Here is a 13,082-nt window from a genome sequence, read left to right on the forward strand (position 1 = left end):
TTCTTATTTCCAGGTTCCTTTCCCACTCCCATGTTTCATTTCTTTCTCATCTCCAGCAGCAACTCCCTTCCTCCATCTCAATAATTCAGCCACCATTGATGGCTGTGCCTTCAGCTGCCAGAAATTCCTTCCCTCACCCTCTCTCAATCCTTGTTCCTTAATACTAACCTGCTTCACCAAGCTTTGTAGGTTCTTGCTGATTAACACTGCAGTACGTCAGTTTTGTCCTTTGCTACATTTGGGGTTCTACTTAAATGTTTGGGGAAGTGGGTTTTGTGTTCTATTTAACTACGAAGCAGAAAAATCATATCTGTGCCATAAAGAACATTTCTCAGCATTGTTACCATGGATGGAGATGGGGTACTGCATACTGTTCTGGTCACCCCGCTATAGGAAGGATATCATTAAATTAGGATGTGCCCTCACTAAATTCAGTGCCTTGACAAAGGAAAGCAAGTACGCCTTGTTGACCATCCTGTCAACCTGTGTAGCCACTTTTAGGGAGCAGTGAACCTAGACCCTTAACAGTGTACTATCTGTTTGCATATGACCGACTAATGGCAATGCTTCACATTTGGCCAGGCTCAGTGCCATTTACCATTTCAATGCCTATATCTGCAACTGATCTATATCCATTATATTCCTTGCCCATCGTCTGTGTTAGCCACAACACCACCGATCTTCATATCATCTGCAAACTTACTAACCCACCCATCTGCATTTTCATCCCGGTCATTTATATATGCCACAAACAGCAGAGGTTCCTGCACAGATCCCTGTGGAACACCACAAATTACAGACCTCCAGCTCAAAAAAGTCCCATCAACTAATCCCCTCTGTCCTCTATAGCAAGCCAGTTCTGAATTCAAATGGCCAATTCACCATGGATGCCATGCATCTTAATCTCCTGGATGAGCCTCCCATGAGGTACCTTGTTAAACATCTTACTAAAATCCATGTAGGCAACATCCACTGCCCTACCTTCATCAATTACCCTCATCACCTCGTCAGAAAAGCTCTAGTTAGTAAGACATGACTTGCCCTGCGTAAAGCTATGCTGGCTGTCCTTAAGGCATAGTTTTCCAATTGTTCATAAATCCTAAGAATTCTCTCCCGATGTGAGACTCACCGGTCTATAGTTTCCAGGATTATTCCTGCTTCCCTTCTGGAATAATGGAACAACATTAGCTACTCACCAGTTTTCTGGGACCTCACTTGTGGCTAGAAGGGACACAAAGATGTTGGTCAAAGCCCCAGTAATCTCTTCTCTTGCCTCTCTCAATAACCCAGGGTATATCCCATCAGGTCCTAGGGACTTATCCACCTTATAGCTCTTTAAGAGGCCCAACTCTACCTCTTCCTTTACCTCAAAATGCCTTAGCACATCAATATGTTCACAACTGATCTATTTACCCTTCATATCTTGCTCCTTGGTAAATACTGATGTAAAGTATTCATTAAGGACCTTGCCCAAGTCCCCTGGATCCAAGTAATTGTTCCCCTTTATACTTGAGTGATCTTACCTGCTTGATCCTCAAGTTCTCCTTGTGCTCCTAATGTATTTATAGAATGCCTTGGGATTCCCGCTAAACCTACTTGCCAAGGACTTTTCATGGCCCCTCTTGGCTTTCCTAATTCCCTTCTTGTTCTCTTTTTTGCTATCTCGAAAGGTGTATACTTATCCTTACCTTTAGCTATTGCAAAGCATAAGGAGTTGTCACTGTTCCTTAATTGTTTGTGCTCTGAAAGGTGATCACCTGGCCAGGCTCACTGCCCAACACCAGATTGAGTACAGCCCCACCTCTTGTTGGACTATGCATATACTGATTTAAGAAACCTCCCTGGATGCACATAACAAATTCTGCCCCATCTAAACGTCTTACTCAGAAGGTCCCAGTTTGTATTTGGGAAGTTGAAGTCCCCCATGATAACAATCCTTTTTTTAACATCTTTCCTTAAACTGCCTTCATATTTGTTCCTCAATGTCCCTGTTGCTAATGGGGGGAGGGTGGGGTCTGTAGTACAATTCCATACAGTGATTGCATTTTTGATTTCTACCCATATAGGCTTGGTGAACGAGATCTCCATTATGTCCCCTCTGAGTGCAGCTGTGATATTGTCCCTGATCATTGCAAATTCCCCACCTCTTTTACCTCCCTTTCTATTCTTTTCTAAAACATTGAAACTCTATGACATCAAGCACCCATTCCTGTCCCCCTCTCAAGGAAGTCTCTGTAATGGCCACAACATCGTAGCTCCATGCTCTAAGTTCATTACCTTTATCCATAATACTCTTGGCATTAAAATATGCACACTTCAAATTATCCGTCCCATCGTATCTATTACTTTGTCCTGCCTGTTTTTACTAGCCCTGACATCTACCTTGTTGTCCATCTCTCCAGCTTCTGACATGATGGTTCCTGTTCCTGTTCGCCTGTCAAACTAGTTTAAACCCTCTTGAGTAGCACTAATGAACCTCCTGGCCAGGATATTTGTTCTTCTCCAGTTTAGGGCAACCCGTCCCTCTTGTGCCGCTCACCTTGTCCCAGAAAAGGACCAAATTATCCAAGAACCTGAAACCCTGCCCCCTGCACCAGTTCCTCAGCCACACATTCAACGGTACTATCATCCTATTCCTGTCCTGACTAGCTCGTGGCACTAGGAGTAATCGAGAGATTACTACCTTGGAGGTGCTGCTCTCCAGAGTTTTTCATAACTCCCGATCTCAGCAAGACCTTTCTTCCTTTGTCATTGGTGCCAATGTGCACCATACGCTCTAGCTGCGTACCCTCCCTCTTGAAAGTATCCTGCAGACATCTGTGACCCTTGCACCTGAGAGACAACACCCATCCTGGTGTCTCTTTTGCAGCCACAGATTCTCCTGTCTCCCAAGTGTCGCGTCTCCTATATCACTACTGCTATACCTGACGTTACCCCTCCCCGCTGAGCCTCAGGGCCAGCCACAGTGCCTGTGGCCTGGCTGCTGCTGCTCTGTCCCAAAGGTTCATGCACCCCTCCCTCCTCCAGAGAGGTGTACTTGTTGCTTACTTCTCCTGGTGGTCACCCATTTCCCATCTGAAGCCCACACTCTGTGTGATCACCTCAGTAGAAGTCTCGTCTATGAGGCTTTCAGCCTCCCGGATGATCCTGAGTGGATCCAGCTCCAGTTCCTCGACCCGGTCAGTCAGGAGCTGAAGTTGGGTGCACTTCCTGCAGATGTAGTCATCAGGGAAACTGTCAGGTACACTGAAATCCCACATCTTGTAGGAGGAGCATACCTCAATTACCACCCTGCCTACCTTTGGCTCCGACTTCTTAAGCTTAAGTTCTACAATCAATTGAATGATTTCAAATGACTCAGCACCCTTTGCCTCTGTCTGTTCACACCGAAGTCTACTGAGCCAAGGTCCCCCACTCTCACCTCTGCCAACTCCCACAATGGCCACTCTGCTTCAACTTTGCTTCTTTTTATTGGCCCTTGCTAATTTACTGTTAACCCAAGCAAGCTCTCACTCCACAGACAAGTCCCAACAGGTCCCGGTCACTTTTAAACCTGGCGCGTAAAGTCTACAAGGAACTGTCTCTAACGCACTCTATGATCTCCTGCTCTGCAAACAAGTCCTGACAGGCAGTCACAGATCGACCCAAAAGTGGTCAGTAGCCCAATGTAATGCAGGCATTATGTATGCACAGGGCTGTTTCGCAGGCGATTAATATAAAAAGGGCAGTAGTGTGGGGTGGAAGGGGGGCTGTTAAGGAACTAAGGATGGGTCTGGGATAGGTGAGCACTCACTCAGCAGCTGGGTCTCAAGGCCACATTGTGCTGTTGGGAAAGTGATGGAGAGATAATAATGGAGCTTAGATACACGGACTTATGGTGGACAGGCTCTTTTGAAAGCCTGTTCCCCAGTGTGAAGAGCCTAAGAGACAGGAGCAGAATTAGGCCACAGTCACCTGTTGCAACGAATTCCACAGATTCACCACACTCTGGCTAAGGAAATTCTTCCTCACCATTCTAAATGGATGTCCCTCTATTCTGAGGTTGTGCCCTTTGGTCCTAGACCCCTCACTGTAAGAAACACACTCTCTGCATTCACTCTATCTAGGCTTTTCAACATTTGATAGAGTTCAATGAGAACCCCATCGCCCCATTCTTCTGAATTCCAGCGAGTACAGGCCCAGAGCCATCAAATGCTCCTCAAATGATAAGCCCTTCAACCCTGGAATCATTTTCACGATTCTCCTTTGAACGCTCCCCAATGTCGGCATGTTCTTTCTAAGATAAGGGGCCCAGAACTGCTCATAGTATTCCAAGTGATGTTTCACTAGTGCTTTATAAAGCCTCAACATTACATCCATTAATTGAAGGCGAGTACCTGGTGAGGGCACGAGCTCTTGTCCAGATAGCCATGAAACCAAGAAAGCACATGTGTTAGTGTGGGCACGTGGCCAAGTGGTTAAGGCATTCGTCTAGTGATCTGAAGGTCTCTAGTTTGAGCCTCAGCTGTGGCAGCGTGTTTGTGTCCTTGAGCAAGGCACTTAACCACACATTGCTCTAGTGTCTGTGCAAGGAATGGTGCCCCACACAGACTTCCAATCTGCGCCTTGTAAGGCATGAAGATGCCCGACGCAGGCCTCTCCTGGTCTGAGTCGATGTTCCCTCCCCCACCTGGTGAGAAGTCATAATAGCAAGCAAATAAACCGTAAGACTTGTGCTTGCCTCTGCCAGCCTGTCTCCTGTGCAGAATGATAGATTTATTTATAGGCAACTATGTCATTCTGAACCGATCATTCATAACCTCTGAACTTCATGTCACTGTAAAGATCTCCATCTCACATTGTACAGTGAATCCTGGGAACGCTGCTGTCTCCATGTTACATTATACAGTGAATCCTGGGAACGCTGCTGTCTCCATGTTACATTATACAGTGAATCCTGGGAACACTGCTGTCTCCATCTCAGCCTCTTATACTAGAGGGCAGACATGACGTTGCAAGGAGCGATTTGTCTGGATATAGACGGTGTCAGGTTGAGTGATCTTCATTCCTGGAGAAACAAGTTATCGTTCAATGGTTCAAAGGTTCATTTATTGACAAAGTTTACAGCTCTGAAATTCTTCTCCAGATAGCCATGAAACCAAGGAAGAAAAGAAAGGCAGTACGATCACCAACATCCAAATCCTTCCTCCCCACACACAAAAAAAGAACAAAAATGGAACAGGTACATCAACTCCCAAATCCCCCTCCCTGGCACACAGAAAAAAAAATCTGAGGAAGATGGGGTGAAAAACACAGAATACAATAAAAGCAATCAGACTGAAAAAAAGGTCCACAGTCCCAGTCCACATCCAAAACGCAGAAAACCTGGGCAACATTCTCCCTCTCCTTGAGAGCGATCTCACCAGAGATAAAGCCATCTCTCCTCTCCTTGAGAGCGATCTCACCAGAGATAAAGCCATCTCTCCTCTCCTTGAGAGCGATCTCACCAGAGATAAAGCCATCTCTCCTCTCCTTGCAGAGTGATCTCACCAGAGATAAAGCCATCTCTCCTCTCCTTGAGAGTGATCTCACCAGAGATAAAGCCATCTCTCCTCTCCTTGAGAGCGATCTCACCAGAGATAAAGCCATTTCTCCTCTCCTTGAGAGCGATCTCACCAGAGATAAAGCCATCTCTCCTCTCCTTGAGAGTGATCTCACCAGAGATAAAGCCATCTCTCCTCTCCTTGAGAGCGATCTCACCAGAGATAAAGCCATCTCTCCTCTCCTTGCAGAGTGATCTCATCAGAGATAAAGCCATCTCTCCTCTCCTTGCAGAGTGATCTCATCAGTGATAAAAAGGCGGTCTCTCCTCTCTGGCAGCAAAGGGATCTCCCAACGAAGAAAAGGCAGGCAGCTGGCATTTCAATCTCCCAAGTTACTTTAATCGGTGAACAATGGATGCTTTAATTGGCAAAATGGAGTTGAACATCAGTTCACAGCCTTCTCACCACGAGGTTCTCACACACTGCCTCTGCCTCCCGGAATCCCCTCAGAGACTGCTGAGCACTGAAACAACCAAATGATCTCTAAACAGCAAATCACAGGCTCCAACAGTTCTGGAATCGCATTCAAGACGAAAAACAAACGTAAGAGATGTTACATTGGAAGTCAAATTTATGGTTTCATGACCTATCCAGAAAATGTCGACCAAAGGAGCGTTGTATACAGGCGCCATCTTGGCCCAATGTCTTGATGTCTTGGGCCGATTCACAATCCCTGATCTAAGAGCATTGCAGTATGATGTGGTTGATGCTGTACTGTTGTTTCTGCTATGCACACAGGCAGCATTAACACCAAGAAGAATGAAGAGGCTGCAGAAGGTGCTGCCTGCATTAGAGGGCATGTAACAAGGAGAGGCTGGACAAATGGGTTGTTTACTCTGGAGAAGGGGGGGCTGAGGGGAACTATAGAACTTTGTTAAATTTTGAGAGTCCAAGATAGAGTGGACAGTTGATATTTTCCCCCTGGGGTTGAAATGTCCGATACTAAAGGGTGTGCTTTTAAGGTGAGAAGAGGAAAATGTTAAGGAGATATGTGGACCAGTTTATTTTACAGAGAGTAGTGAAGGTTGGAATGTGTTACCGGGGTAGTGGTGAGGTTTGGAATGTGTCACCGGGGTAATGGTGAGGTTTGGAATGTGTTACCGGGGTAATGGTGAGGTTTGGAATGTGTCACCGGGGTAGTGCTGAGGTTTGGAATGTGTCACCGGGGTAGTGGTGAGGTTTGGAATGTGTCACCGGGGTAATGGTGAGGTTTGGAATGTGTCACCGGGGTAGTGGTGAGGTTTGGAATGTGTCACCGGGGTAGTGATGAGGTTTGGAATGTGTCACCGGGGTAGTGATGAGGGTTTGGAATGTGTTACCGGGGTAGTGATGAGGTTGGAATGTGTCACCGGGGTAGTGGTGAGGGTTTGGAATGTGTCACCGGGGAAGTGGTGAGGGTTTGGAATGTGTCACCGGGGTAATGGTGAGGTTTGGAATGTGTCACCGGGGTAGTGGTGAGGTTTGGAATGTGTCACCGGGGTAGTGATGAGGGTTTGGAATGTGTTACCGGGGTAGTGATGAGGTTGGAATGTGTCACTGGGGTAATGGTGAGGTTTGGAATGTGTCACCGGGGTGGTGGTGAGGTTTGGAATGTGTCACCGGGGTAATGGTGAGGTTTGGAATGTGTCACCGGGGTAATGGTGAGGTTTGGAATGTGTCACCGGGGTAGTGGTGAGGGTTTGGAATGTGTCACCGGGGTAGTGGTGAGGTTTGGAATGTGTCACCGGGGTAGTGGTGAGGGTTTGGAATGTGTCACCGGGGTAGTGGTGAGGGTTTGGAATGTGTCACCGGGGTGGTGATGAGGGTTTGGAATGTGTCACCGGGGTAATGGTGAGGTTTGGAATGTGTCACCGGGGTAGTGGTGAGGTTTGGAATGTGTCACCGGGGTAGTGGTGAGGGTTTGGAATGTGTCACCGGGGTGGTGATGAGGGTTTGGAATGTGTCACCGGGTAGTGATGAGGTTGGAATGTGTCACCGGGGTAGTGGTGAGGTTTGGAATGTGTCACCGGGGTAGTGGTGAGGGTTTGGAATGTGTCACCGGGGTAGTGGTGAGGGTTTGGAATGTGTCACCGGGGTAGTGGTGAGGTTTGGAATGTGTCACCGGGGTAGTGGTGAGGGTTTGGAATGTGTCACCGGGGTAGTGATGAGGTTTGGAATGTGTCACCGGGGTAATGGTGAGGTTTGGAATGTGTCACCGGGGTAGTGGTGAGGTTTGGAATGTGTCACCGGGGTAGTGGTGAGGGTTTGGAATGTGTTACCGGGGTAGTGGTGAGGTTTGGAATGTGTCACCGGGTAGTGATGAGGTTTGGAATGTGTCACCGGGGTAGTGATGAGGTTTGGAATGTGTCACCGGGGTAGTGGTGAGGTTTGGAATGTGTCACCGGGGTAGTGGTGAGGTTTGGAATGTGTTACCGGGGTAGTGGTGAGGGTTTGGAATGTGTCACCGGGGTAGTGGTGAGGGTTTGGAATGTGTCACCGGGGTAGTGGTGAGGTTTGGAATGTGTTACCGGGGTAGTGGTGAGGGTTTGGAATGTGTCACCGGGGTAGTGCTGAGGTTTGGAATGTGTCACCGGGGTAGTGGTGAGGGTTTGGAATGTGTCACCGGGGTAGTGGTGAGGGTTTGGAATGTGTCACCGGGGTAGTGATGAGGTTTGGAATGTGTCACTGGGGTAGTGATGAGGTTTGGAATGTGTTACCGGGTAGTGGTGAGGTTTGGAATGTGTCACCGGGGTAGTGGTGAGGTTTGGAATGTGTCACCGGGGTAGTGGTGAGGTTTGGAATGTGTTACCGGGGTAGTGGTGAGGGTTTGGAATGTGTCACCGGGGTAGTGGTGAGGGTTTGGAATGTGTCACCGGGTAGTGGTGAGGGTTCGGAATGTGTCACCGGGGTAATGGTGAGGTTTGGAATGTGTCACCCGGGTAGTGGTGAGGTTTGGAATGTGTCACTGGGGTAGTGCTGAGTTTTGGAATGTGTCACCGGGGTAATGGTGAGGTTTGGAATGTGTCACCGGGGTAGTGGTGAGGGTTTGGAATGTGTTACCGGGGTGGTGGTGAGGTTTGGAATGTGTTACCGGGGTAGTGGTGAGGGTTTGGAATGTGTCACCGGGGTAATGGTGAGGTTTGGAATGTGTCACCGGGGTAGTGGTGAGGTTTGGAATGTGTCACCGGGGTAGTGGTGAGGTTGGAATGTGTCACCGGGGTAGTGGTGAGGTTTGGAATGTGTCACCGGGGTAGTGGTGAGGTTTGGAATGTGTCACCGGGGTAGTGGTGAGGGTTTGGAATGTGTCACCGGGGTAGTGGTGAGGTTTGGAATGTGTCACCGGGGTAGTGGTGAGGTTTGGAATGTGTCACCGGGGTAGTGGTGAGGGTTTGGAATGTGTCACCGGGGTAGTGGTGAGGTTTGGAATGTGTCACCGGGGTAGTGGTGAGGTTTGGAATGTGTCACCGGGGTAATGGTGAGGTTTGGAATGTGTCACCGGGGTAGTGATGAGGTTTGGAATGTGTCACCGGGGTAGTGGTGAGGTTGGAATGTGTCACCGGGGTAGTGGTGAGGTTTGGAATGTGTTACCGGGGTAGTGGTGAGGGTTTGGAATGTGTCACCGGGTAGTGATGAGGGTTTGGAATGTGTCACCGGGGTGGTGGTGAGGTTTGGAATGTGTCACCGGGGTGGTGGTGAGGTTTGGAATGTGTCACCGGGGTAGTGGTGAGGTTTGGAATGTGTTACCGGGGTAGTGGTGAGGTTTGGAATGTGTTACCGGGGTAGTGATGAGGTTTGGAATGTGTCACTGGGGTAGTGCTGAGTTTTGGAATGTGTCACCGGGGTAATGGTGAGGTTGGAATGTGTTACTGGGGTAATGGTGAGGTTTGGAATGTGTCACCGGGGTAGTGGTGAGGTTTGGAATGTGTCACCGGGGTAGTGGTGAGGTTTGGAATGTGTTACCGGGGTAGTGGTGAGGGTTTGGAATGTGTCACCGGGGTAGTGGTGAGGTTGGAATGTGTCACCGGGGTAGTGATGAGGTTTGGAATGTGTCACCAGCGGTAGTGATGAGGTTTGGAATGTGTTACCGGGGTAGTGATGATGGCAGATACAATAAAGAGACTCTTGGATAGACACATGGTTCATAACACCTTCTTATTAGTCAAGAAGGCACGGCGGTGCCTCTACTTTCTGTGGAGAGTGAGGCATGAAAGGCTCTCTACCCCTTTTTTAACAGCTTTCTGCAGGACCATCTTCAAGAGTGTCCTGTCTGGCTGCATCGTTGTTTTGTACAGAAGCTGGAAAGCATCAGACTTCAAGAGTCTACAGAGGCCAGTTAAGAATGCAGAGAGGATCACTGGGGTCTTCCTCACCGCTATTTGTGACATTTTCCATCAGCGTTGTATAGAAACATTCTTGAGGATCCCTAGCACCCACTCCACAGAGTCTTTGATCTGCTACCATCAGGAAGGAGGTACAGGAGCATCAGGACTAGGTGTGCCAGACGGGGTAGTAGATTCCTCCCTCAGGCTCAGACATTAATGAATACTCTGCCACCACCGACCTTTCGTCTCTAGGACAGTAAGCTGTTTACCATTTATCTGCACTGGAGGCTCTCGATCTCCTCACTAACTTTCAATTCCCTGGCCCTGACCACCTCATTTTCACTATGGATATCCAGTCCCTATGCACATCTATCCCCCATCAAGAAGGCCTCAAACTCTCCACTTCTTTCTCAATAAAACAACCAGCCAGTTCCCTTCCACCACCATCTTCTTCCATCTGGCAGAACTGGTCCTCACCCTCAACAATTTTTCCTTCGGCTCCTTCTTCTTTCTCCGGAGTCAATGTGTAACCATGGGCACCCACATAGGCCCCAGCTATGCCTGTCTTTTTGCTTTCCGTTGGCTATGTAGAACAGTCCATGTTCCAAGCTTTTCCCAGTAATGATCCCCAACTCTTCCTCTGCTACATTGACGACTGCATTGGTGCTGTTTCATGCACCCATACTGAGCTCATCAATTTCATCAGCTTTGTCTCCAACTTCTACCCTGTCCTTAAATTCACTTGGTTCATTGCTGCCATCTCCCTCCCCTTTCTCAATCTCTCTGTCTCTATCTCTGGAGACAAACTGTCTTCCGATATCTTTTATTAGCCTACCGATTCCCATGGCTATCTTGACTACACCTTTTCCCACTCTGTCTTTTGTAAAAATGCTACTCCCTTTTCTCAGTTCCTTCGTCTCCACTGCATCTGCTCCCAGGATGAGGCTTTCCTTTCCAGGACATCAGAGATGACCTCCTCCTTCAAAGAACGGGATTTATCTTCCTTCACCAGGAATGCTGCCCTCAACCGCATCTCCTCCTTTTCCCGTACATCCATGCCCACCCCATCCTCTCACCGCCTTAAAGATGACAGAGTTTCTCTAGTTCTCACCTACCACCCCATGAGCCTTCACGTCAAACACATGATTCTCCGCAACTTCCGGCATCTCCAAAGGGATCCTACCACCAAACACATCTTTAGCTCTATCCTCTCTTCGCTTTCTGCACTAATCTCCCTCCTGGCACTTATCCCTGCAAATGGGCCAAAGTGCTACACCTGCTCATTCACAGTCCTTCCAGGTGAGGCATCACCTGTGAATCCGCTGGGGTCATCTATCGTGTCCGGTGTTTCCGGTGTGGCCTCTTCTACATTGGTGAGACCTGTCGTACACTGGGGACACTTCATCGAGCACCTTCACTCCATCTGCCAAAGGTGGAAAATCCCAGGGCCAAACATTTTAACTCTGATTCTCATTCCCATTCTGACATGTCGATCCATGTCACGATGAGGCTACCCTCAGGCTGGAAGAGCAACACCGTATATTCTGTCTGCGTAAACTCCAACCTGATGGTATGAATATTGATTTTTCCTTTTGGTGAAAAACTCCCCCTCCCCTCTTCTTCTGTTCCCCAAACTGGCCTCTCACCTCTTCTCATCTGTCTGTCACCTCCCCTTGGGTCCCCTCGTCCTTCCCTTTCTCCTACGGTCCACCCTCCTCTCCTATCAGATCCCTTCCTCTCCAGCCCTTTATCTGTCCTACACACCTGGCTTCACCCATCACTTTCTGTATCACATTGGATTTCCAGCATCTGTAGAATTTCCCCTGTTTATTATTGATGGTAATCTTCGTTTGATGTGCCGTGTGTAGGTGCTCCATGGTCCAGGGGAACATTGTTTCGTTTGGTTGTGCATATGTACAGTCAGATGACAATCAATTTGAGCTTGATGTGCACAGAATGCAGGGATATGGACTTTGTGCAGGCAGAAGGAATCAGTTTAATTGAGTGTCATTAGCTGAATTAGATGGGTTGAAGGGCCTGTTCGTGTATGTTCTAAAGACGCTTGATTTGTATATTGTTGACAGAGATACAGACGCCATGAATGAAGTTCTTGCTTAAAGTGTCAAATGATGGTCGTGAAAACATACATTTAACTCTGCTTAACAGTGTTTCAACAAATCCTTGCTGCCTGATCCTCAGAGAAGCACATCATTGCAACTTATTGTTAAAAGCTATGACTTGGGGATTATACATGCAGAGTCTTTTCTATCAGTTACACCATCTGCCTCTGTCACACTGACTGTTTGGTGGCCTGGTTTATAAACAAATGCTGCAGTGAAGGTTTAGATTTGTGCTAAAGAAACATCGTTAACTGTCCACTGCAGTAGTCCACATGTCCATGGGGAGGCCAGCCCTCATATCTTGGTTGGTACTGAATTCTGCAAGTCCAAGCTGGTGTGGCATTTGATATGTGAAGCAGATGTTCAGCTGGGGCTCTTCTTCCCACCTACTGTTCAGGCTCGGAGTCTGGACTGGGTAGGAGGCCACCACCTTGACTTTCTGCTACATTTCAAAATGTCGCTGTCAGATGTACATAATGTAGAACTTCCATGTCAACATTATTATTAGTTGTTAATTAGTGGCGTTCCACTTTTCTGTATATTCTGATTTTTATAGTTCTCTGTAGTACTCACAGTTCTCACTGACATACTGCAAGGATGCTGCTGGAACCCATGGGATTTGGTTATGCAGGGGTTGGGTAACTTAGGGATTTACTCCTTGCAGTGCTGAAGATGGAAAGTTAATTTTATAGGGGTGTATAAAATCATCAGAGGCCTCGATAGGGTGAACGTACTCCGACTTTTTTCCATGCTTGGGAAATCAAGAACTAGAGGGCATAGGTTTAAGGTGAGATTGGAAAGATTTAATAGGAACTTCAGAAGCAAATTTTTGACACAATTTATCTATGTGGAATGAACAACAAGAGGAAGTCGCTATGGCAGTAACAATAACAGCTGGACAGGTACATGGATAGGAAAGATTCAAATGAGACTATATTGGATGGGGCATGTTGGGTGTGGAGTAGATGGGCTGAAGGGCCTGTGTCCTGTATTCTGACCCTTGAACAAATAGTTCATGGGCTTTAGTGCTTCCATCGGATCTGGGTAATGGTGGGAGGAAGCATTAAACTCTGCTCTCC

At 47.7% G+C, this 13,082-nt stretch overlaps 1 protein-coding gene across 8 annotated transcripts in view; it reads left to right on the forward strand.

The window, feature by feature from the left end:
* The window catches only part of LOC140212661 (ras-responsive element-binding protein 1-like), a 259,910-nt gene that overhangs the window by 130,966 nt on the left and 115,862 nt on the right, over positions 1 to 13,082 (forward strand). For 2 of the 8 annotated variants that reach the window (XM_072283753.1, XM_072283761.1), the window contains one exon: positions 5,126 to 5,221. The exons of 5 other annotated variants lie outside the window; for them this stretch is intronic. In XM_072283753.1, the coding sequence (XP_072139854.1) occupies positions 5,126 to 5,221 (96 nt within the window). Of the gene's footprint in view, positions 1 to 5,125; positions 5,222 to 5,814; positions 6,126 to 13,082 lie in introns of all 8 variants that reach the window. One more of the 8 variants, XM_072283755.1, reaches the window with a different exon arrangement.

Source organism: Mobula birostris, chromosome 19 (genome assembly GCF_030028105.1).
Source record: "Mobula birostris isolate sMobBir1 chromosome 19, sMobBir1.hap1, whole genome shotgun sequence".
NCBI classification, from domain to species: domain Eukaryota; kingdom Metazoa; phylum Chordata; class Chondrichthyes; order Myliobatiformes; family Myliobatidae; genus Mobula; species Mobula birostris.